At 41.6% G+C, this 24,915-nt stretch overlaps 2 protein-coding genes across 6 annotated transcripts in view; one reads left to right on the forward strand and one right to left on the reverse strand.

The window, feature by feature from the left end:
* Window positions 1-2,228, forward strand: part of lmna (lamin A) — a 34,325-nt gene extending 32,097 nt beyond the window's left edge. For all 3 annotated transcript variants that reach the window (XM_010905904.5, XM_034288944.1, XM_010905908.5), the window contains one exon: window positions 244-2,228. In XM_010905904.5, the coding sequence (XP_010904206.1) occupies window positions 244-279 (36 nt within the window). In that variant the 3' untranslated portion in view covers window positions 280-2,228. The remainder of the gene's footprint in view (window positions 1-243) is intronic.
* Window positions 373-24,915, reverse strand: part of pear1 (platelet endothelial aggregation receptor 1) — a 37,409-nt gene continuing 12,866 nt past the window's right edge. The window contains exons 2-23 of one of the 3 annotated variants that reach the window (XM_010905902.5): window positions 16,585-16,695; window positions 15,711-15,812; window positions 15,518-15,618; window positions 14,664-14,756; window positions 10,512-10,758; window positions 9,651-9,756; window positions 9,350-9,486; window positions 8,953-9,165; window positions 8,621-8,795; window positions 8,156-8,276; window positions 7,803-7,966; window positions 7,401-7,503; window positions 7,152-7,298; window positions 6,932-7,063; window positions 6,655-6,783; window positions 6,420-6,545; window positions 6,050-6,259; window positions 5,834-5,943; window positions 5,554-5,683; window positions 5,316-5,378; window positions 4,614-4,811; window positions 373-3,575 (exon numbers count right to left, since the gene is read on the reverse strand). In XM_010905902.5, the coding sequence (XP_010904204.4) occupies window positions 3,433-3,575; window positions 4,614-4,811; window positions 5,316-5,378; window positions 5,554-5,683; window positions 5,834-5,943; window positions 6,050-6,259; window positions 6,420-6,545; window positions 6,655-6,783; window positions 6,932-7,063; window positions 7,152-7,298; window positions 7,401-7,503; window positions 7,803-7,966; window positions 8,156-8,276; window positions 8,621-8,795; window positions 8,953-9,165; window positions 9,350-9,486; window positions 9,651-9,756; window positions 10,512-10,758; window positions 14,664-14,756; window positions 15,518-15,618; window positions 15,711-15,812; window positions 16,585-16,691 (3,057 nt within the window). In that variant the 5' untranslated portion in view covers window positions 16,692-16,695 and the 3' untranslated portion in view covers window positions 373-3,432. The other 2 variants (XM_020041305.3, XM_020041306.3) reach the window with 2 other exon arrangements.

The raw sequence follows: 24,915 nt of genomic DNA on the forward strand, positions 1-24,915 counted from the left end.
TATTTACATGTTTTTATACTGTTTGTACTGTTTTCATGGAAGACAGTTTTACACACTTAATGTATTTATGGCAGTTTCACAGCACACGTGCGCACACGAATACACACACACACACCCAACAGACTCTCGCTGGTGCGCCCAGCAAGACCTGTATCACAGATTTCCTGTTTCTTGTGTTGTTATGACAACATCCGCTTCCCTCACTTCCTCTAACACCCCTATGTCACTTCCTGTCTTATTTAGGGTGGTCCAAAGCCGGAGAACTGCTCCATAATGTAAAGCAACACCACTGGGCCTGGATAAGTACCTCCAACTGAAAACATAATTAGCTTTCTTTTCTACCATTGAGATGTTTTTTTTTTTTATTATTTCTTTTGTTTTCTAAACGACCGGTCTTTTGTATTACTTAATCTGCAACTTAATTTGGCTTTGGTGTTTAGCAAAGTGCTTAGCAGCTGCATATTTACTTCAGATATATGAGTTTGTAAATATTCAAGCTATACTGCATGTGGGCTTGGTAGATGCTTGTATTGTAAAATACCATAACTAGCGATGGAGGCACACAGAGCAGCTCTAATTATCACATTAGCCTTTAAACCATGCTGGGGTTTCTCATATCGTGTCTAAGCTGTCACAGTACACACGCACTGCAGTAAACCCTGCCATGAATCAGTGGGCATGGGGGGGCTGGGCTCAGGCCTTACTGCCTTGGGTTACCACATAGATCACCATTGTATGGCCCCAGCCAATGGGAATACAGAGAACATTTATTTACTGTATTGTAAAGTTGAAGAATGTCTTTATATCAAAAGAGTATCTTTTTAGAGGGAGGGAGAGCTGACATCTGACCTAACATTATGTTTTGTATGGAAAAAAAAACACAAATGTGCCTCACTATTTTTTCTTTAGTTTATTTAGGGCATTCTAGGGAAACTCAACTGATGACCACATGATTTAATACTATTTTGCTGCCATTTGAATGTATCTGATATAATTGCCAGATGGATTATAGTAATGTTGCTTAAACGCTCTATTTGGATTTTGCATGTTTATGGATAAGGTAATGAACCAGCTTGAGAAATGGTTTCCTGGGTTTTACAATGCTCACCATCTCATGACAGAAGTACAAACGTATTTGTATCAGGTGAATTGTCAAGAAGTATGAATGCAAATATTGAGCCTTGTCTTAGCCCGAACATTAGACTATATGGTATTTGCAGGTAAATCCATGAACTATGTTTCATATGCTGATGCTAATATTGCCTCAGTGTATGTTCAGTGTAATTAATGATTGTGTTAAATCAATGAATGTTTACATATCACATAGAATATGTCCATTTGACAAAATCTGAAATAGTAAACCATTGATTCATCATGATATGATTACATTGACATAATGTTCCCTCTTGTCATGTATTGTAGTCTGGAAACTACTGTCAAGACGCCTCTCTTCCACTGATTGATTACTATTCCTTTTTTGTGCTTTGTTGCTTTGTTTTGGGCATGTTTTTTTAGGGTTGATGGGAGGGGTATGAAGGTATATTCTTATCAACATTTTGACAAAATGAGCAACAACCATTTTGAATTGCTTTATCTATGCATATTAGTAGAGGCATGTGTCTAGAAGCCTTTTTCAGATGTAGAAGCAGTAAAGATTTTCGGAGCATAATTTTTTGCAATATTTTTATTTTTTTGTACTTCATACAAATTTCAATCACTACCAAATAGGACAGAGAACATTCTCACTGCCCAGATATACCTGAGAAAAAAAGTATATTATTTTTTACTGATTCAGTTTTCTTTTTACTTCACATTTATTCTAATGGTAATATTTACAAATTGAATAATAACTTTAAAAGTAGTGAAGACCATTTTATGAATCAAATCGAGTGAAAATCACCCAAATCTGTATTTTGTTTGTCATTTAAAAAGTGCCTTATTGAGACCTGCTAGTGATGATTAATGGAAATTATATATTTTCTTTCAGTGCATTATGAAAATGGTCAATTCCAAAGATACAGTTTTTGTCAATCAGTTTTTGTTGACAATACATTTTTTAGATTTACAAAGTATGTACTGTATATTTGTATGGAAATTGTCCTTGTACATAATGCTCAGTTGATTTACAAAAAAATGCAAAATATGAAAAAACATGCAAACCAAGTAGAATGGAATAATGATTATTTGCTATCTTTGTTTGCCATTGAGTAAAATTATTTTCCCAACAAGTCTTGTGGTTGACTCATAATTAAATGTTTTTAAATGTAATATGTATATATTTTTTGATGTATTATAATTTTTTTAATCAAGTGAACTTCATCAACCTGACATTCTTGCTTGCCCACATCTGCCAGTGCTTATTTAAAAAGATGATTTTGTGTCTTTGTGATACCAACAGAAGAGTGGGAGAGTGTTGATTTTCCATTTGTCGCGCTTACTGTTGACCAATAGAAATTCAGCAATTAAGGATGACCTTTTCTATGCACCCAAAATAATTTCTGCTGTGTAAATGGTGTGAAGCACTATCATTCCATTAATACTGCAGATATATTATGACCATTTTCTTATATTACAATGCAAACACTACATAATGCCTCTTTCAATGGCAACTTGAGTAAAAAATGAATCTGAACAGGTACATAAAATATTCAGGGATTTTATGTACATTATGTACAACATTGAATGATTACATCCAAAAACATTGATAAACAGTCTGAGCAGGAGCTTCGGGGGCTCTTCATTCAATGTCACTGAAGCTGTACAGATTGCATTATAGAAATGTAAAAGTAATTTGCGATTGAGCCAACATGCAGCATTTACCACAAATCCAGTCTCTAACACAAGTCTCCTCTAAACATTGCCTTTTTAAATCACGCTGTTATGCTGATATTCAGTTATAAAATTGAACTGAGCACTTAATGTTCTTGATTCTCCAATGGTCATCTGTCATTCTGTGGCCTATAGTGTAGAGGAGAAATGGCGTTTGAGTGGATGTCATAATGAATTACTGACATTATTGGAGATATGCCTTTTGATTATGTGCAAACTGCACATTCTCAAAGCCAAGTCCTTTCAAATGGAAATTCAAAAGAATCCACATTTTGATCAAACTCATATGTATCCATGTTTGTCCTCAAATCGCAAGACTGGCATCCTCAAAGTCCATCCCCACAGGCCTTGGCCATTAAGTCTGGATCACAAGCCTGTCATGGTGGAGAATAATACACTTTGATCCACCAGGGGGCAGTGCTGAAATGTAAACGTAGACAAACAATAACATATTGTGCCATCTTTGACAGTCTGCGATCTGCTACGTGCAATTGCATCTGACAGTTGTATCGTAGCCTTGAACAACCCAAAAACAACCTCCAACCAAAGTTTTGGGATGGCGGTTAAAAAAGTCTTTATAATTTTTTTGGGGTAGGGCTGCTGTCATTGGGGCAGCCTCTTGCGTGTGGGAGATGGTGGACGGCGAACAGGTGGCAGGTCGTAGTGTCCAGGGATGTGGCTGTTCACAGGAAGGTCATAGTGATTTGGGGACTCCTGCTCTGGGACCTGCCCAAGAGAACTGCACTCTGAAAATGAGAAACATATTGTATTATCTACAGTCCACTGAAGTGTATGTTTCAGATTGTTTACACAAAATCTGCGGACTATTAAATGACACTAAGAAAACTAAACAGTGAATCCATCAATACATCCATAGAAAATTTTCGCCCTGTAGCTTTAACTTGAATATTATGATAATCCTGGTCTTTTGGGAGGATGAGGTCGTTGCTGTGGTCAACCAATTCTCCAGTCCTCATACTGAGAGACTTTCCAGCGGACCCCGGTGGTTTCCTCTCCATTTTCTCACATGACCTCCTATGAAAACAGTTCTCCCTTTTCAACCATGCATTATGGAAACCCATCCCTCTCATTTGACAATCCAACCCACAAACCCTTGTCTATTTTGCACAGGATTTTTTTAAGATAAAACAATGATCTGTAATTTGATCTTGATTAATACACCAACAATGATCTTGATTAATACACCATTTAAAGTTTATACTAGGTTAGTTAATAAGTGGGATGGATATGAAAGTCATATGCAAAATTAAGTAAATTGATCATTTTGACGTGACCAATTTGATTTAAACATATACATATTTTTGTAGGGCACTGTATAATTCAGTTTAGTATTTGTAATTTTATAATATCAATCTGTAAAAATAAGTTTTAAAATAAGAAAAACTATTTCCAGACAGGTTGAAGGAATTAATATAACACCTGTAACACTTAGAAAAACAATTTGTTTTATGATTTAAGTGTTGTCAAAAACTGTCAATACATAATTCCATCTTTAGTCATGTGAGAACTCAGAAGTGAGATAAATAAATCACATTTTGAGATGAACAAATCACATTTTGAGATTAATCACAATTTTACTTTTTACATACTGTACTGCATGCAGCAGAGAGCTAAATAATATGTTAATTCAATTTCTCTGACTGTGTGAAACCCAGACATTTCACAATAAAGGAATAGTGCTGTAATTTTGCTACATAGTAACAGCATGCTAATCTCTAGGTTGACTGAAAGGTCATTGGAGGGCCAGTTCCAACACAACCCACCTCTGTGTAGTGTGGCGGTTCTGAACGGTGGAGGGCTGATTTCAGTGTAAGACCTCTCCCTGGGCACAGCCGTTCTCATCTCCATGTAGCTGCTCTCAGGAGGGATGAAGGGCAGGCCCGGCAGGTCTTTAATGGTGGCATAGGGGTTCTCACTGTTCAGAGAACTGCTGCTAACTGCTGCTGCAGTGTCTTTCAGCTCTGTCACCAACAGGGGGCAGAACGTTGAAGTTACCACAGGTAAGCTGCTACAGGGATCTAGAACTGGGTCAGCAAGGTCATATTAAGTCATCTGGTGTCGGCAAGGTGATGGGTCGATTGATCAGACATTATTGTAGTTAAACATGCCAAGGAAAAGCAGGTATGAAAATATTTAATATAAATATTATTGTAGTTAAATATGCCAAGGAAAAGCAGGTATGAAAATATTTAATATAAATATTATTGTAGTTAAATATGCCAAAGAAAAGCAGGTATGAAAATATTTAATATAAACATTATTGTAGTTAAATATGCCAAGGAAAAGCAGGTATGAAAATATTTAATATAAATATTATTGTAGTTAAACATGCCAAGGAAAGGCAGGTATGAAAATGTGTTGATAGAAATATTGCCAGGTAGTTAACGTGACCACATTTCACATCAACTTGAAATTGTAGGAAATAAAGTATAAGGTGATATACTGTAGGAAGTATAGAAAGCTACCTTTGTTGTAATATTTCCCAAGGCTGGCGCTGTAGCTATAGCTGCGGTCAATACCGAAAGCTCCTGTAACCATTAAACACAATTTTAGCATAATCAATTTTATTTATAGCAAACTCATAAAAGACAAATAGCTGGTCTTGAAGAAAAGAAAGAAATCAGTACCAGGTGATGAAATGGCAGAGAATCAAAGTAGGCAAACAGTGTTCGGAACTTGAAACCTGCAGTTAACAAGACAGACCTGGTTCTTTGCGATCCTCATGGTGTTTCCAGTCCGCAGGCAGAGTGGCGTTGCTCTCTACCCCAAATAGGCCACGCCCCCTCTCCCTCTCCATGTTCTTCACACTACAGAAGAGCTGGTTATTGGTGTTCTGTTCGAAAGACACCAAATATTAACCAATCAGAAATCATCACACAGAAAAGCAGTCTGCACGAAACCTCTAGTCAGAAAGCCCTTTCAGGATGTTGACGTCGGGGCGCAACAACCGACTCGAAGCGGAAGTGAGCGCGCTGCCACTCGCCTTGATGACGCGGTCTTGGTTGTTGGGGACATGCGGTAGAGGGGGTCGGCCACCAGTCAGGGTGTGGTAGCTGGGGTTGGAGTAGTAGTGCTGGTAGCTGTGAGGAACATCTGGGGAGCAAGAAGGGAAAGAAGATTAACAACAAAGCGCTCTGAACGAACTACGTCGGTATGCAGGTTTGCTGTTAGGTTCCAGTAAACACTCCTGGTACACCACCTGGCACTGCATACTCGGAGTTGACGGTGCGCGCGGCGGAGAAGGACACCGTGGGCGTGTTGGCCTGCTTGTCTTTCTGCCGGCGGCGGTAGAGCAGCAGCAGGGTGGACAGCAGCACCACCAGGAGGACCAGGACTACGATGCCCGCTATGGCCCCCCAGGAGTCCCTCTCCCCCGGGGACACGGGGACCATCATGCTCACGAAGCGCTCTGGGGAGCAAGGAGAACACGGGTGGTCACCGTCACCGCGCCTCCGGTCATCACCGTGAGCGCGCAGAACAGCCTTGTGTAAGGGAGAAACCCACACGGGTCGCGGCAAACTAATCACGGACGCCTCAGTGAAACGCCACCTGAAAAAAGGAGGCCGTACCTTTTTTACAGTCGATCCCTGGCCCAGATTCACACACGCACTCTCCTGTGTGTGGGTCGCAGTAGAAGTTAGCTGGGCAGGAGCAATGTTGGGCACAGTTAGGCCCGAACAGCCCAGGGTGGCATTCTATAGGCACAAGACACAGGCTACCATTCTGGCTGTGTAAAGCATAAGTCTTTATAAAAGCTGCAATGGATTTCATCGAACATACAAGTATTGACTGAGCTAGCCTTACGTAGGGAGCAGTCAGAGCCGGTCCATCCAGGGGGGCAGTGGCACGACCCATCCTGATGGTGACACGACGAGTTGTGGGCACATCGACACACTCCAGTACACTGCTGACCAAAACGACCCACCGGACAGGCTGGGAACCACACCAAAACACACGCGTCAGGGTGGCCTATGTCAGAGTGGCTGTGGAGAACCAGTACCTGACTCCTTTAAGATCCAGTCGCGTTCCGCTGTTTAATCACACACCTCACTGACTGCATGTGAGACGGGCGACCGCTAACCTTGTTCACAGAGGGCTCCAATATACCCCTGGGGGCACACACACTGGCCGGTGACATGGTGGCAGGAGGAGGAGTGGGCGCACGGCGGGCACGGTTTACCGCACCCAGCACCGTAAAAGCCAGCGGTGCACACTGTGAGAAATGACCAGGTTTAGCCGTTGAGCGACGGTGACAGTGGCGTCTTCAAGCGCGGCCTGTGTGGGGGTGTTGTTGTACTCACTCTGCTGGCAGAGGTGTCCCCAGTAACCGGGGCGACAGACACAGGCGCCGCTTTGTGACAGACAGGCGGCGCTGTTCTGACAGGAACAGCTCTGGTTGCACCGATGTCCCCACGTACCCTCCGGGCACGGCTGGTCACAGCGGGCACCTAGGGGAGGGAGGGAGAAAATAAATACATGTTCAAACCAGTGGACTGAGTGATTTTCCGGGTCTACGTCCAAGGGGGGGGGGGGGGGGGGTTGGTGCTTACCCGTCCACCCTGGCAGACACCAGCACTGCCCGCTGGCCCCCTGGCAGCCTTCTGCATGGATGCAGGCGCACCTCTTCAAACAGCCGGCGCCGAACATGTCCTTCTTCACAGCCAACACACACCAACAGGGAAAGCATTGTCAGGGGAATCCCTAAACCATGTGTCCAGCACAGTCAAAGCAAACAGCACTTTGGCAAGACACACCGTGGACACATCACAGCCGAATAATGAGTCTCACTGAGGGCAGGAGGGGGGACGATAAGTGCCAGCACTCCTGAACAGAGACATAGAGACGCCCAGAACGAGCGAGAGTAAACAGATCCTGACCGGGGGTCACAGTGAAAGCCAGTGTCTCTGTTGTGGTGTTGTTGGTTGTAATTACTGTACGACCCTGGCACTGACCGGGCACGGCTGATCACACAGGCGCCCCTGCCAGCCGGCAGTGCAGGTGCACGATCCATCCGCAGGGTCACACGACGCCCCGTTGGCACACCGGCACGTGGCGTTGCAGCCCGGGCCCCACGTGCCCGCAGAGCAGGGCACAGAGCAGGACTGTCCTCGCCAGCCTGGAGACACAACCCGGGGGGGGGGGGGGGGGGGGGACATTTATCATACAAGCCTGTGTCTGTCTGTCCGTCTGTCTGTAACGAGGAGCCACCATTTTGGAAAGATTGACACTTTTTGTACCATGTAGCGTTCCGTTGTGACGACGTGTGTTTTCTCCGTCAGTCAGTCAGACCCTAACGGTCACTCACCCTCTTTGCAGAAGCAGGTCCCATCAACAGGAGAGCAGTCCACTGAGTTGGAGCAGGAACATTCCAGAGAACAGTTGTTCCCATACGTACCACTCTTACATGGGATTTCACAGTGTGTTCCCTACACAACGGACAGGTTAGAACAGTTCATTACGTGTGACCGGAAATTTCTTGACAGCAATTTTGCAAAGACAAATGGGCAAAAAATGCTCTGTCCAAAATGCTCTGTCTATATGGTTACAATTGCTGCCTCTAACGAATACTGAATAAAGGGGGAGAATAATTATGCAATCTAATATTTTTTGTATTTGTAATTAATTTAGAACTGTTTTTATTTTTCACTTCGACATTATGGACATTTGTTGATCAGTGGCAAAAACGGAATCCAGTTCATATTTCCATCCGTTGAATAGTGTCAGCGCCGTTCTCCGCCATGTCTCAGTACCAGTTGTACTGTTCTCTCACCGTGTAACCCGGACGACAGAGGCAGCGTCCGCTCACGCTGTCACACACCCCTCCGTTGACACACAGGCAGGGCTCCAGGCAACCATGGCCGTAGTAACCACGGGCACAGGTCTCGTTGCAGTACAGCCCCGCCCATCCTGGCTGGCACGTGCACTCGCCTTTCATTGGGTGACAGCTAGCCAACGGACGGGCGGAAAACATGGTCACGTGAGAATAATACATTGGAAATGAACCTCATCCAGTAATCCTACACAGATAAGTCCTCTCAAAACGTTTACGGGCTTGTGTCGCTGCGTGGCAGCGTGTGTGTGTGTGTGTGTGTTCGGCCATACCTGAGTGTGTGTGTGTCGTGGCACAGACAGGTGCGTTCACAGTGCAGGCCGTAGGTGCCGTGCTTACACATCCGCTCCCGGCACTGGGGTCCCCTGAAGCCCGGCTCACACAGACAGCCCCCGTCTATGTTGTAGCAGCGCGCCCCGTTGGCGCAGTCACACACCCCCTCACAGTCCCGTCCATAACTGCCCACCTGACACTCCTCGCTGCACCTGATAACACGCACACACACACACGCACATATCAGGGCACTGTCAGAGCCAATACTGCTGGCTTGTACCACTGACTTTTAAAATCCAGTACGGTACAAACAATTTCTATGCAACGATGTGTGTAGGTTAACGAAACTGAACATACACTGTGGCTGGTTCCATCACAGACAGTTCATAAACTCACCGGTGTCCAGTAAAGCCGTCAGCACACTGACACTGGCCTGTCTCGGGGTGGCAGTGGCCCCTGTTGTGACACACACACGTCTGGCCACAGTTAGATCCGAACTTGCCCTCTGCACAGCGCTCTGTACACACCTGACCCTGAGGAGGAGAAAGGAAGAATAAAAGACAGAGAGAGAGGAAGACAAAGAGATTCAGGTAGTGATATTACACAATGAGTTTAAAGCAGACTGGTCATCTCCAAAGAGAAAGAGTTCAATGTTGACCTACTGGTGCTGAGTCAGTATAGTGATCAGGAAACTTACCGTCCACCCAGGGGGACAAACACAGACCCCGTTCCCCTGGCAGATGCCCCCATTCTGGCATGGGCATCGGCGGTTGCATCGACTCTTTGGGCATGCCATCTCACATCTGACAAACAGGGAGGACAAAACTCAGAGTGGCAGCTCAAATTGCAGATTAACATTTGAGAAAAAAGTTCACAAGTTCCAATCTTTTCAATTAAGTGCAAACTCTTTTTCAACAGTGGTTACAGCATCTGACCAGTGACTGAAAGATTGCTACATTGAATCCCTGAACTGGCTATGTAAAAAACAAAAAAAAAATTGAAAGTGTCTGGTAAATGAAATGACTGAAATTTAAATTAACATACATAAACGGGGAAAGAATGACTGCACTTGCATGAAATACTCAACTCTACTCAGTAGAATTCATCTGTAGTGGTTCAGTGATGAATATTATTAACAGGGCTTTAATAGTGCTGTTTTCTGACATTGGCAGCTGGCTTATGTAAAGACTTTCCACTAATACCTGGTGGTTCGCTACTCATCCTCTGGGGCGTATAAAACACAGGGTGTAACTAATGACTCTACCCTAGTGTTTTTCTAGAGAGCCTGTTTTCCTTCATAAATTTGCACAGGATTGAAATAAGGCCACAGTATTATGATGAGTCGACCAATCAGATTAATTACTGCCTCCGAGTGAAACGCTCAACACCAAATGAAATACCGTAGACTCATTGATATACCGTACCATTTCCTTATTAACCTTATCCAATGCTCTGCATATTTATGGAGAATAAGAGGCCCTTTCCAGCTCAAAATGTAATGTTTTTTTATTAGAATGCAACTGTAGACCTATTTGAAAGTGTTCCTTCTACTACTCACAAGGTCCCAGTGAAACCCTCTCGACAAACACATTCTCCGGTCACTTTATCACAGGACCCGCCAGTTCCACACTGGCACTTTTGAAGACAGCCCTTGCCAAAGGTTCCCGGGGCACAGGGGTCCTCGCAGCGTCGGCCAATGTAGCCTGGGGTACACTGGCAGGAACCGGTGACAGGATTGCACAGGCCTCCATTCTCACAGTTACACAGCTTACCACAGCCTGGACCCCAATGTTTGTCATCACAGGCTGAAAGACACAGGCACACAAACACAGAGCCACTGAAAAAGGCCCGGCAAGCAACAAAACACTGCATCGACAAACGTAAATGCAAAAATAAACCAGAGGACTGGTGGATCAGTGTAAAATGTGTTCCTTATAATAACCCAACCTGGAACATCTGTGTGTTAATACCGCGTGTGATGTCAGTGCAACAAACAAATAAAAAACCACTCCCCATAAAGTCCATGACACAGGGAATGTCGTGTTTCAACCTGACAACAGCAAAGGAGCCAGAGTCCTTGGTAACGAGATCCAAACCCCCCTCAGGGACGGTATAGGTCATGTGCATTCTACTCTACACGCCCAACAAACAGACACTCCCTTCTAAGTCCAACAGGCCAACCCGACTCCTACCGGCTCCATAATCTAATGTTACCCACTAGTGATTCACCATAGACAGAGCGATTTGCATGGAGCCAACAAGATGGACGAGGTTAAAATGGAGAATGTTCCAGAAGCCTATTGGGAAGTCTCCGGTGTTATCCATACTGGTGATTCGCACAGGGTTTGGATATTAATGACAGCAGGGAAATGCCAGGGATGTCATTAGGCTACTGATGGCATGAGAACCCGATCACATATGGACACCAACATTTTATCAATAACCCGCCCTACTGAGAAGAAAAACAGATATTCAAGATAGATTATGTAACTGATGCTCTGCATTCAAGTGATTATCTCCCTAAGTATCATGATGACCACCATTCAATGATGGATTGATCCAATGGAGGCATAAAGGTGCCTGGGGAAAACACAGGGATGAATGCTACACATTTTTACCGGACAAAGACACCTTGTAAACCCGTTTGAAGACCTGTCTATCTCCTTTTTATGTCACTGGATTTGTTGTACTTAGTTCACCCACCTCCTCGAATGTTTCCTACTGTGTCACTCTGTTAAAGCGGTATACCGACAACTTTCATCATTCAAAATAGAGGATACAATATGGCCAAATTAGAGGAGCAACACTGCCACAAAGCAGAAATATTTATTTCTTTAACTCAAAACAAGACCTTTTTCCATTTACTTTGTTTAAATGAAGCATTCAAGCCTCCCTCAGTAGGCATGAGAGATGTTGAGATGTGGCAGTTTGAGTACGTCACTTTGAGTTAAGGGGAGCTCAGCTGGAGCAGCAGTAATGTTTACACAGGCCTTCTCCAGGACGCCAGAACAGATTTAGTAAATGGCCTGCAGGGTCCAAGGCCTTCTACTATGAACTATCAACAACGAGAGCACAGTTTGCTGTCATAGTCCTGGCTTGGCCGAGGAAGATGTAAGTGTGGATGAGTGAAAATGGCTGGACTGGACACATGGGCTGTAAAGCGCTGCGCTTGTACCCAAGCCCTGTCCACTGACCTAACCTAGGACAGATCCCAGAGCTGTTCTCACAGAAATTGTTTATTTACAAGAGAATTGGGTTCAAAGGTGAAGCATTTTCAAATGATGTGCTCCCTAAATATGGAAGGTCTCGATTGTACTGTACAGGGAATGCTTTAGGATATGCTGGGAAAATTCTTGCCTTTCCCCAAGTGTATTGTCTTAGTGGCGGTTGAAGTCTCTTCTGTAAACAACCACTGAATGATTCTCCATAGACAGTCAAGTATTTTTACAGTGTATGTAGTTTATATTCTTTATTCCAGCACTTTGAAAAAAAAGTGTGTGAAAAAGAGATAAATATATACAAAGCATGCTGTCATTTTTCTATGTATGTTTTCTAAGTAAGTTCCATGTAAGTTAATCTGATGTGGTTGAAAATACCCTTAAAGCAGCTCCCATTACCATGCTTCATCGTAGGGATGGAAGTAGCCAGGTGATGAGCGATACTTTGTTTTCACCAAAACGTAGTCCATGGCATTCAGGCCTACAAGTCAGATTTTGGTCTCATGAGACCGACTAAATATTTTCCTAATTCTCTGAGGCATTTCCAAGGCACTGAATATCCCCCAGAGCACAGTTAAGTCCATTATCAAGAAATTGATAAAACATGTCAAGAACAAACTGAATCTGCCAAGAACAAAGAACTTTACTGGACACCGGTGAGTTCATGAACTGTCTGTGATGGAACCAGCCACAGTGTATGTTCAGTTTCGTTAACCTACACATCGTTGCGTAGAAATTGTTTGTACCGTACCGGATTTTAAAAGTCAGTGGTACAAGCCATGTAAAGGAATGACAGACTTCCAAAGCTGAGCTGAGAGACACTGTATATACTGCAACATTAGCCCGGGGCTTCATAAAAGTGGCCTTAATCAGGGAGTGGCAAAAAAGAAAGGCAATGTTGAAAAATTCACAATCAAATCTCGGCTAGTGTTTGCCAGAAGGCATGAGGGAGAGATTGAGACCAAGTAGAGAAAATGATATGTCTGATGAGACCAAAATATGGCAAGCCTAATACAAAACATCCTTCTAAGAACATCATCCCTTCCGCTACGATGGTGGCAGCATGCAATGGGGATGCTTCTCTGTGTCAGGACCTGGAAGGTTTGTGAAGAGAAAGGGCAAAATGGATGCAACAAAGTACAGAGAAATTCTGGAAGAAACCCTGCAGAGGTTTGCAAGAGACCTGTGACTTGTGAGAAGAATCATCTTGCAGCAGGACAATGACCCCAAACGTACGGCCAAAGCCAAACTGAAGTGGCTTTGAAACAAAAAGGTTGATGTCCTGGAGCGGGCAATCCAAAGCCTGGACCTCAATCCAACTGAAAATATCTAGAAAAAGTTTGAGAATTGCTGTTCATAAAAGGTCCCATTCAACTTGACAGTGCTTGAGCAATTTTGAAAAAAGAGTGTTCAAATAGTGCTGTGTCCAAATTTGGAAAAGTGCAAATAGACTCATGCCAAAGATGCCATTACCTAATATTGACTAAAAAGATAAATACTTATGCAATCAATTATTTTAAGTTTTGTATTTGTCATTTATTTAGAAAAAAACACATTTTGATTTCATGTTGTAACACAATAACATTTGGAAAGTCCAAGGAGGAATACCCTTGAGAGCCTCTGTATTGTATGTACTGTATGTATGATATACATTTATACAGCATACATTAGCCCCCCTACTCTTTCTCTGCCAAATAAACCTCAGCCTCTCTCTGGTTTCCCACAGCTAGCTCAACACACAGGCATCTATTCCAGGAAGTGTCAGCTCTTATTCTGCCAGTGGGCTTTCCTATAGGCCTCAGCAGTATGGGGCCAAGGCCAGCACTCAGAGTCTGTCAAGAGGAATAAGGGAGAGAAAAATAAGGAGAGGGGTAACATTTTCCATTTTCCCCTCATCCATTCTGAAGGCATCAGACACCACCAGCTTAAGTTAAGTCCACCGTTCATCAACGTACAAAGAACCAGTCAAAACCAGGGTGAATTCTTAGGATGAATAGCATTTTAAATATTATTTCTGTGCCAATATAAAGTTATTTGAATTAAGATGCAGTTGAGTTGTTTTAGTAAAATATATGATCCAAAGTATATAATACTTCTGCTGGAACGTTCCATACTTGATGAAGTTCAAAAGGCTGACATGAAGAGTACAGTGTATTCTGCTGAATGGGTTTACTGAACGGGTTTACTGAACGGGTTTCTGAACGGGTTTACTGAATGGGTTTACTGAACGGGTTTCTGAACGGGTTTCTGAACGGGTTTACTGAATGGGTTTACTGAAGGGGTTTCTGAACGGGTTTACTGAACGGGTTTACTGAAGGGGTTTCTGAACGGGTTTACTGAACGGGTTTACTGAAGGGGTTTCTGAACGGGTTTACTGAACGGGTTTCTGGGCAGTGGTTTATTTTAATGACACATTGCGAGGATCAGTTTCCATTCTTCAGTTCCTCCCCTGTTTGTGTTTGTGTGTGTGTGTGTGTGTGTGTGTAACACACCACTGGAGCAGTCGTCGCCACGCCAGCCTTTCTCACACTGGCAGCCGTCTGGAGCAACACATCTTCCGTGGACACATTCTTTAGTGCAGCGGGCTGGTGATGGAACACAAACACAGTGTTCACTGGAGGCTCGGTGGTAATTATAAGGAAGTAGGATGAGAAATGAAATTGCTGGCCATCACTTTTTGGGGATCTTTGATCAACCGGACCAAAAGATCATAGCCAGGCTTTTAATTATCCACAGATAATTAAGAATTATCTGTGGGTTACTCAATAGAAAACTGTAGGCTACTTCAAAACACTATGGAACTTAAGATCTAAATGACAATTATTGAAATCCAATGATTAGGATGGATGATGCTGTTTTTAATTTAACCAGAACAGGAACCAGGCAAGCCTAGTTCAGCCGGCCCACAATTAAAAGTGATAAATGTTGTTGCCCTCGCTGGATTCAAACCCGGCCGTAGGTACCGTGCGGTAGGTCATACTGTAACCTGATTCCTTTTCCTATATTCTGTTGTGTAGACTAGAAAGCTGTAATAAGGATGTAATCATGTGATTATACTTGCCAAGAGTAGCCTGTTTTCTAGAATTAGACACTTTACACTTGATTCAAAGTTTAGATTTTTTGGTCTGGCACACTCAAGATCCCAGTAAAGTCATAGCCACGACAAAACAGAAGTATCAAGCCTATGCTGGTCAAGTTTCCACAATCTAAAACAACTAAGCACAAAATGTATTGCATTCTAGTTCCGATTACAAAATATGTAGTAAACTACTGATTAGTAAACTACTGACAAGCAAATCTTTTAAGATGGCATGCTAATAAAGAAAAGCCAAGATGTTTTACTCACGGACACAACTGTCTCGGCTCTCGTAGTAGCCAGGGCAGCACTGGTACCTGCGGCGGTAGTCCATCTTCACCGCCTGTCTGTATGCTGTCTTATAGGTGATCCTGAAGAGCACAAGTCAAAGATAGAAGACTTCCTGTGTCCCTCTGAACTTATGGACATAACCAGGAAGTGAAAGTGACTCAGTGTACATTACCTGTGATGGGTGCATCTGTAGTTAGTGCGTATGTCAGAGCAAGGCTCCTCTGTCGCCTGATCATAAGGATGGGCATAGGACTCCTTCACCGATGTTGTAAAACTGTACAAAAAGACAATCATTTACTGAGACCTAGTTATAGGACAGAATGGACTCAAAACTAATTATAGGACAGAATGCACTCAAAACTAATTATAGGACAGAATGCACTCAAAACTAATTATAGGACAGAATGCACTCAAAACTAATTATAGGACAGAATGTATTCAAACATAGTTATAGGACAGAATGTACTCAAACATAGTTATAGGACAGAATGTACTCAAACATAGTCATAGGACAGAATGTACTCAAACCTAGTTATAGGACAGAATTTACTCAAACATAGTTATAGGACAGAATGCACTCAAAACGAATTATAGGACAGAATGTACTCAAAACTAATTATAGGACAGAATGTATTCAAACATAGTTATAGGACAGAATGTACTCAAACATAGTTATAGGACAGAATGTACTCAAACATAGTCATAGGACAGAATGTACTCAAACCTAGTTATAGGACAGAATTTACTCAAACATAGTTATAGGACAGAATGCACTCAAAACGAATTATAGGACAGAATGTACTCAAACCTAGTTATAGGACAGAATTTACTCTGACAGTTATAGGACAGAATGTACTCAAACATATTCATAGGCAAATGCAATACATAACTTGGTCAAGAGGAGAGAAAACCTCAAGTTCATATTTTCAGCTACATGTTAACTGATATGTAAATGCACCAATAAACAACCAGCAATTCTTATTTAATCTATTAAATCATGTACTCTTTCCCAAAACAATGTTATAAAATGAGTTGCACTAACTTACCTCTCCCACAGGCTACACACATTACGATCTCTGGGGTTCAGAGACCAACACAGAGAAATCAGAACGCTCAGAACCAGCACGACAGCAGAGGTCTCCAGTAACTGCATGGTCCTGAGGACAGAAGAACAGGGTTTAAAAGCCGGCCACAGTGAAAGCAGGAGGACTGATACTTAATAATCAAGTTTTTGGCCAGGTTGGTAAAAAAAAAGTAAATCACACTAGCTTTGATAGCACATATCAGTATTTTTAGCACTGCTCTTAATTAAAATTATATTAAAATTCACATTGTAAAAAATATTAACATCAATCTAAATCCTTCCCACAGATTGATATTTTACATTCTGATAATGTGGCAGGCTTCTAATAATATTCTCAGCATCTTAAAAGCATGTTAGGTTTTAACAAAACCCTAAGTAGAGTTAAGGCAGAGCGCCGGTGTCGTGCCATTAAACCTGACCCTCCTCTTTCCACTACCTTTTATCCACTTATAGCAACATATAAAAGAATCTGAAGCTGCGTTTACAAAGGCAGCCCACATCTTCTATTCTGTTCACACTAATTGGTACTTTCACGTATCACATCACATCATTTCACATCAGATTGTATTCAGGGCTGAGACCAAAAAAATCTGAATTGGTCTGCTTACTTCAACAGACCTGAGAGAGAGAGAGAGATTGTTACAGAGGGATTGTGGAAGGAATGCGACTCTATCTTCCATCCTACGCACTAAAAAGTACAAGGACCGGTGTGTACTTAAAAGGGTACAAATGCTTGTCACTGGGGGGTACCTTTCTGAGAGACAATTGTACCCTTTAGTGTTCTTTTGTTTTTCGTTTTAATTCCCTTTGTTCCATTTCTGTTGGTCAAAAGGTGCTGTGCTGGAGAGAAGACTCCACACGCTTCTGTCATGTGCCCATCCGCACTCACACCATCTGGATCCAATCAGAATGCAGGCCCACGGGAAGGAACTGGGGCTGGGGCTGGGGACCGGAGCAGGCTCTCTGGGAGCAGCAGGGTGGTCCGTTCCAGAGAAATGTTAGGAAAGTGGGAATTGCAATGGATGGTATGGGTGGACTGAAGGGCCATTCCCTCATCGTCTTCAGAGGGGAGATGTCATGTTGACTTGCAGCATGGGTCAAGGCCATTTCAACTTGTTGTTGTGACAAGGCCCCTGACACTGTCTGTACAACAGCAAGCCACCATGGACTGTTGAAGTATTTCTACGATATTTCCAAAGGTCTTTAACCTTTTTGTTCAGATGGACACAGCACTCAAAAGTGATGAGCAAAAGAATGATCATTCAGTTAGATACTGCATTATCATTTTTGGACTATATGATAATGTCATGTGATTTAAATAGATAAATCATTGCCAGAGCATTCCAAACATGCTCAATGAGTGACATCTTAAGGGTGTAGTTCTTCAGCAATGCCATGCTAAGTTGCTTTCAGGGGTTTCAGCCCAGCATTTCCTTAATCACAGTCATTACAAAAATGCAGCCACTCCAACAAAAAATTCCAATCCATTAAATTCCTATTCATTATGCTCACTTGACAGACTGAAATAAAAACACAGAAAAACGCTACAGTTTTATACATTAACTCTAGAACTACAGTCACACCCATTAACTCTAAAAGTACAGTATATTACAAGAACCATAAAACTACAGTCTGATACAAGAACCCTAAAACTACAGTTTCAGACATTTTCCAGAGAACTACAAAGTCACACCCATTAACCCTAAAACTACAGTCTGATACAAGAACCCTAAAACTACAGTCACAACCACTAACCCTAAAACTAGTCTCATATAACAACTTTAGAACTACAGTCTGATACAGAAACCTTAGAGCTGCCGCATGAGTTGAATGTACAATCCCTCATTCACTGTTTCTGACGTATCACCTCACAACCCCCTCCTACCCTCCATGTTAGGAGTTAATACACATTCTGGCTCACACGCTAACTGCTTGTAAAGCTGCACCACAATAACAGATTTTTTATAAGAGCAGGCCTATAGGCTTTTTATTAAGAAGAGCAATCGACTTTAGAAGCCACTTCATTGGACTGGGCCAAATATTTTTCATTACCTTTTTTCTTTTTAATTGAGCTTCATTAGAACCAGCCTCGAAACCGCACGGGGATTCTTAAGTGCTAAGAAATAGTGCAGACGTAAATAGAGAGAGAACCCTGACTAAAGGTTTAACTAAGCAGCAGTCTGTGTTAATATTGGAGTTACCTTCAAATTGAACGGTAGATAGAATTGTTAAAGTATTGTTCAGAGTGGGAGAAGAGTTCAGGTCCTCCCAACACACAGAAAGCTTGTATTTGCTACTCCACCCATTTGTGTGGTTGATTCTTGCCAAAGCCTTTTGAGCACTCTTATTAAACTAAACCTATTGTAGCTTTGTGAAACCAATGTAAGAGTAAAAATACAACTACACAGATGCAAAATACATATATTATGTTTCTTCTCCAAAGTGTAGATGGGCACCGGATTTGTCTCAAAGTGTCAACCAGTTGTCATCCAGCGACTAGCCCGGACTATTGTTAGTAATATGTGTCTTGAATGGTACAGAGGTGGTTCTGGTCCTGGTGTTTGGATCAGTGATGCTCTAGAGCCAAAGACTGCACTGGAAAGCTTTTAGGTTGGTTTCAATGAGCAAAGCAGACCATTTATATTGGACTTTCAAGAGACCCAATAAAAGAATGGAGGATAAGAATACAAACTCTGACACACGCAGACATTCACACAAGGCACACACGCATGCGCACACACCTACAAACACACACACAAACACAGACACTTTTTTATTGTTCTTTATGTTCTCAGAAAATACATACATTGTAAATCCCACACATTGAAGTGGTTACAGAGAGCCTATTGACAGGATCTGAGGACATTCAGTAATTCTTAGGACTAGTCTTGGCTCACAATGTCAAGCACCTCAGAACTAAACAAGGGACCCATGCATGCGCAGATGATACCAACTGAAGAATGTCCTAATGCTTAAAAGGGCCCCATAATACTCTTTCCACAACCGCACAGGGACTTCAATGAAAACAAGGGCCAAATGAAAACAGATGCAGTGGTTTTACATTAATCTGATGAAACCAACACACGGTAATACATATTATTATCGGCCACTTAAAGTCATGAGTTTTGCAGAATGTTTCAAAAACAAGACTAAGGAAAAATATTTTGATTTCACACACACATTATGTAAACCAATCCCAGTTTTTATTTTAATGACAGCTTCTTCATGCTCATCTTTTATTATTGTGTCATCTTTACCATAATTCAAACCCACACAAAAAAATAAATCTGCAATAACATGAAACCATTTTGCATGCAACAGCAATTCATTGACATTTACTGAGCGTCCTGAGACTCCAGAGAAAATCTAAACCTGAGTGGGGAGAGGTCTAAATTATCACTGTTGGATAACAAGCCCTTTAAATAAGAGTAGAAAGGTTATTTTTATACTCTCAGTAAATGCTGAAATTGGAGACACTTCACATGGCACAGATCTAAACGTTGCCATTCCCAGTCCCCTCCCCTCTACTCTCTCACTCTCCTTTTGGGGTTGATACGTTAATTGCGGTAGAAAGTATTAGTCACTATTTGGAACAAAGCTTCGCAGAGGAAAGGAAAATAAAATATGAGGGGAAAACGCATGGCTATAGATTTGCCAAGTGACAGGAGTAGAGACAGAGACATTCAGGAAGAGAGAGAGACAGAGGGAGTGAGAGAGAGAGTAAAAGGGGGAGAGAGAAAGAGAGGGAAAGAGAGGTAGACAGAAAAAAGAGAGAGAAGGAGAAAGAGGCCATAAGAAAGAAAAAGAGGGTGATACTCGAAGCCCAACAACATTTTTGTATAGAGGGGTGCAATATCTAAGCCAGACAAATGACGTAGGCAAATTCACAGTCTCAAGTTCACAGTCATTTATAGAAAATACTCATGGTGCCAAATACTGTTGGCACTGTGAAATATTATTGCATTCTCAATAACATGAGTACTATTTCATTATGCTTTCTTATCTACTGTATATTCCAATGTTCAAAATGTATTCAAGCCAAAGGCAGAAATACAATGAGAAAAAAATTTATTACATTATGATTTATAGTTGAATATTATACAAAGAAAAAATATCAACTACCAGTCAAAGACCAGTCAAAGATCTGGAGACACCTACTCATTAAAGGTTATTTCTTTAGATTCACATTGTATTTTAACAGTGAAGACATCAACACTATGAAATAACATATATGGACTTATGTACTGTAACAAACAAACAAGAAACCAGGCAAGCCTAGTTCATTGTTGCCCTCCCTGGATTTGAACCTGGGTCTCTCACAGAAGAAATCCTGTCTTTAACCACTACACAATGGAGCTACACATCTGCTGAGATTTGGTATAGCATTTCAACATTAGATCATTTAGTCCTGCATTAACATCATGCCGAATTTGAATATGTCGCTAGACACCATTAAGCATTGTGCTAAACTGCCTAACGTTTCTCATTAGGTTTACCTCCACCACAAATAGCATCTATGAACTGTACGGATTTTGCCAATGGCCGTTTTAATAGCTTACTAGCCATTCGTGAATGACATTGATACAAAAACTATCAATATATGTGACGATTACAGATTTTTTCATCAAATGAAAAGACGAGAAAATCGTGTAGCCAGCAACGTTTTTGTTTATTCTGAACAAATCCTAATACATCATTCGTAAATCCACCAGAAATAGTCGCAATATATCAGTAAACAGATTTATTTTAGGCTTCCTAAAACGTAGCTACTGAATGTTGTAGCTAGCGAAGTTTTTGTCTACACTGAAGAAATCCTCTTTTGCCACTGGTAGTTTTAACAGCTAATTAGCCATTTGTGAATGACAATAATATACTATCAACACAGGTGATGATAACTGAATTTTTCATCAAGTGTAAAGATGAGAGAATCATGCAGCCAGCGAAGTGTTTGTCTATCCTGAACAAATCTTAACATACATCAGAATTATTTCATCTTAGGCTTCCTATAACATATCTAATGAAGGTTGTAGCCAGTGAAGTTTTTGTCTGTTCTGAACAAATCCTAAGGCATAATGTGTTTTGACAGTGACCTTTAGCTCTGTAGTCTGTGTCTCTAATTACTATGCTATTTAACAAGGGGTAGTCAGTCAGTCAGGCACTCACTCAGTCAGTCAGTCAGTAAGAGATTCTAGGCTGGCAAAAAAGCTTACAAGGTCTGGCAAAAAAGTTACTGTAGAAACAGATTAAAATACATTTCATACCGGTGATTCACCCTTTACCTTCCTGACAGTTTTGCACACTCATTATGCTCTCTCAACCAGCTTCATGAGGTAGTCACCTAGAATGCATTTCAATTAACAAGAGTGACATCTTAAAAGTTTATTTGTGGAATTCCTTTCCTTCTTCATGCATTCGAGCCAATCTGTTGTGTTGCAAAAAGGTAGGGTTGTTAAACAGAAGTCTGTACTGTAGTAGTCCATATTAAGAAGACCATCACGATGTCTGTACTGTAGTAGTCCATATTAAGAAGACCATCATGATGTCTGTACTGTAGTAGCCCATATTAAGAAGACCATCACAATGTCTGTACTGTAGTAGTCCAAATTAAGAAGACCATCATGATGTCTGTACTGTAGTAGTCCAAATTAAGAAGACCATCATGATGTCTGTACTGTAGTAGTCCATATTAAGAAGACCATCCAGATGTCTGTATTGTAGCAGGCCATATTAAGAAGACCATCATCATTTCTGTACTGTAGTAGTCTATATTAAGAAGACCATCACGATGTCTGTACTGTAGCAGGCCATATTAAGAAGACCATCATGATGTCTGTACTGTAGTAGTCCATAATAAGAAGACCATCACAATGTCTGTACTGTAGTAGTCCATATTAAGAAGACCATCATGATGTCTGTACTGTAGCAGGCCATATTAACATCATGATGTCTGTACTGTAGCAGGCCATATTAAGAAGACCATCATGATGTCTGTACTGTAGTAGCCCATAATAAGAAGACCATCATGATGTCTGTACTGTAGTAGTCCATATTATTGCAAGAACAGCTCAAATGAGCAAAGATAAACAACCGTCCATCATTACTTTAAGACATGAACACCAGTCAATCTGGAAAATGTCAAGACATTTTAAGGCTCTCCGAGAGCAGCCCAAAAAACATCAAGCACTATGATGAAACTGGCTATCATGAGGACTGCCTCAGAAAAGAAAGACTGCTGCAGAGGATAGGTAAATCAGAGTTACAGTACTAGCATCAGAAATCAATAAACTACACCTCAAATTGCAGCCCAAATAAATGTATACAAGTTACAGACACTTCTCAACATCAACTGTTCGTAGGAGACAGTGTGAATCGGGCCTACATGGTTGAATTCATGCAAAGACACCAGTATGGATGGACACCAATTTAAAGAAGAGGAACATCAGAAATGTACATTAGACCGGTGAAAAGCTGTACTTTTGAGATTTCTGTCTTTGTGAGATGCAGAGTGGGTGAACGGATGACCTCAGCATGTGTGGTTCCCACTGTGAAGCATGGAGGAGGTGTGATGGTGTTGGGGTGCTTTGTTGGTAACACTTTCTGTGTTTTATTTAGAATTCAATGAACACTCAACCAGCTTGGCTACCACAGCATTCTGCAGCAATACACCATCCCATCTGGTTTGTGCTTAGCGTGACTATCCTTTGATTTTAAACAGGACAATGACAGCAAACACACCTCCAGGCAGCCTAAGGGCTATTTAGCCAAGTACAAAACTCCCACTTTACCACCACCAAAGCACCCCTGAGTATTACATTGCCTCCACCATGCTTGACAGATGCTCCTCCAGCATCTTCTCATTTGGTCTGCATCTCACAAATGTTCTTCTTTGATGATCCGAACACCTCAAACTTAGATTTGTCCGTCCACAACACTATTTTCAATCTTCCTCTGTCCAGTGTCTGTGTTCTTATTCCCATCTTAATCTTTCCTTTTTATTGGTCAGTCTGAGATATGGCTTTTTCTTTGCAACTCTGCCTAGGAGGGCAGCTTGCCGGAGTCGCCTCTTCACTGTTGACATTGAGAATGGTGTTTTGAGGGTACAATTTAATGAAGCTGCCATTTGAGGACCTGTGAGGCACCTGTTTCTGAAACGTTGTCCTCTTGCTCATTTATGCACTGGGGCCTCCTACTTCTCTTTCTATTCTGGTTAGAGACAGTTTGCACTGTTCTGTGAAGAGAGTAATACACAGCATTGTACGAGATCTTCAGTTTCTTGGCAATTTCTTGCATGGAATAGTCTTAATTTCATAGAACAAGCATAGGCTGATGAGTTTCAGAAGAAAGTTTGTTTCTGACGATTTTGAGCCTGTAATCAAACCCACAACTGCTGATGCTCCACATACTCAACTGGTCTAAAGAAGGACAGTTTTGTTGCTTATTTAGTTAGCACAACAGTTTTCAGCTGTGCTATCATAATTGCAAAAGGGTTTTCTAATGATCAGTTAGCCTTTTAAAATGATAAACTTGGATTAGCAAACACAACTTGCCATTAGAACATAGGACTGATGGTTGCTGATAATGGGCCTAAACCAATTGATATATTTCCAGCTACAATGGTCATGTACAACATTAACAATGTGTACACTGTATTTCTGATCAATATGAAGTTATACAAACAGATTTCTTTTTATTGACTTTGAAAACAAGAACATTTAGTGACCCCACATTTTTGTACAGTAGTGCATGACTTTTGATTCGTTTAACCTTATTTTGGTAACGGCATGATTCCATATGTGTTATTTCATAGTTTTGATGTCTTCACTATCATTATACAATGTCAAAAATTGTCAAAATAAAGAAAAACCTTTGAATGAGAAGTACTTTTTAGTGGTACTATATATTTAAAAAACAATCCGTAAAATTATTTTCTATGCTTATCATTTAGCCAAATCATTCTGTCAATTCTCATGATTTGTGATATCAATAGGGCCTATTCAGAAAATAATATGACATTTTTAGGCTATAGAGTTTGTGCCATTATATATACACTTTAAGACTAACCAATCCATAAAATTGCAAAAAGGCTGGGAGTGATATACACTTTCATGCAATAAAAACCTTGCTGTGTCACTCCGCAACATTTGCTCCGCCCCCTTCTCCCCTCCATTAAAACACAGTTACGGTAAATTGTTTATTAAAACCATAATTCTTTGCATCTGGGGTTCTGTCTCTTGGGAGCTTGCGGGATTCAGCTGTTCCACCACAAGTAGGCTGGCACAGACTCCCCAGTCGC

The sequence above is a fragment of the Esox lucius genome, chromosome 20 (genome assembly GCF_011004845.1).
Source record: "Esox lucius isolate fEsoLuc1 chromosome 20, fEsoLuc1.pri, whole genome shotgun sequence".
Lineage (NCBI taxonomy): Eukaryota > Metazoa > Chordata > Actinopteri > Esociformes > Esocidae > Esox > Esox lucius.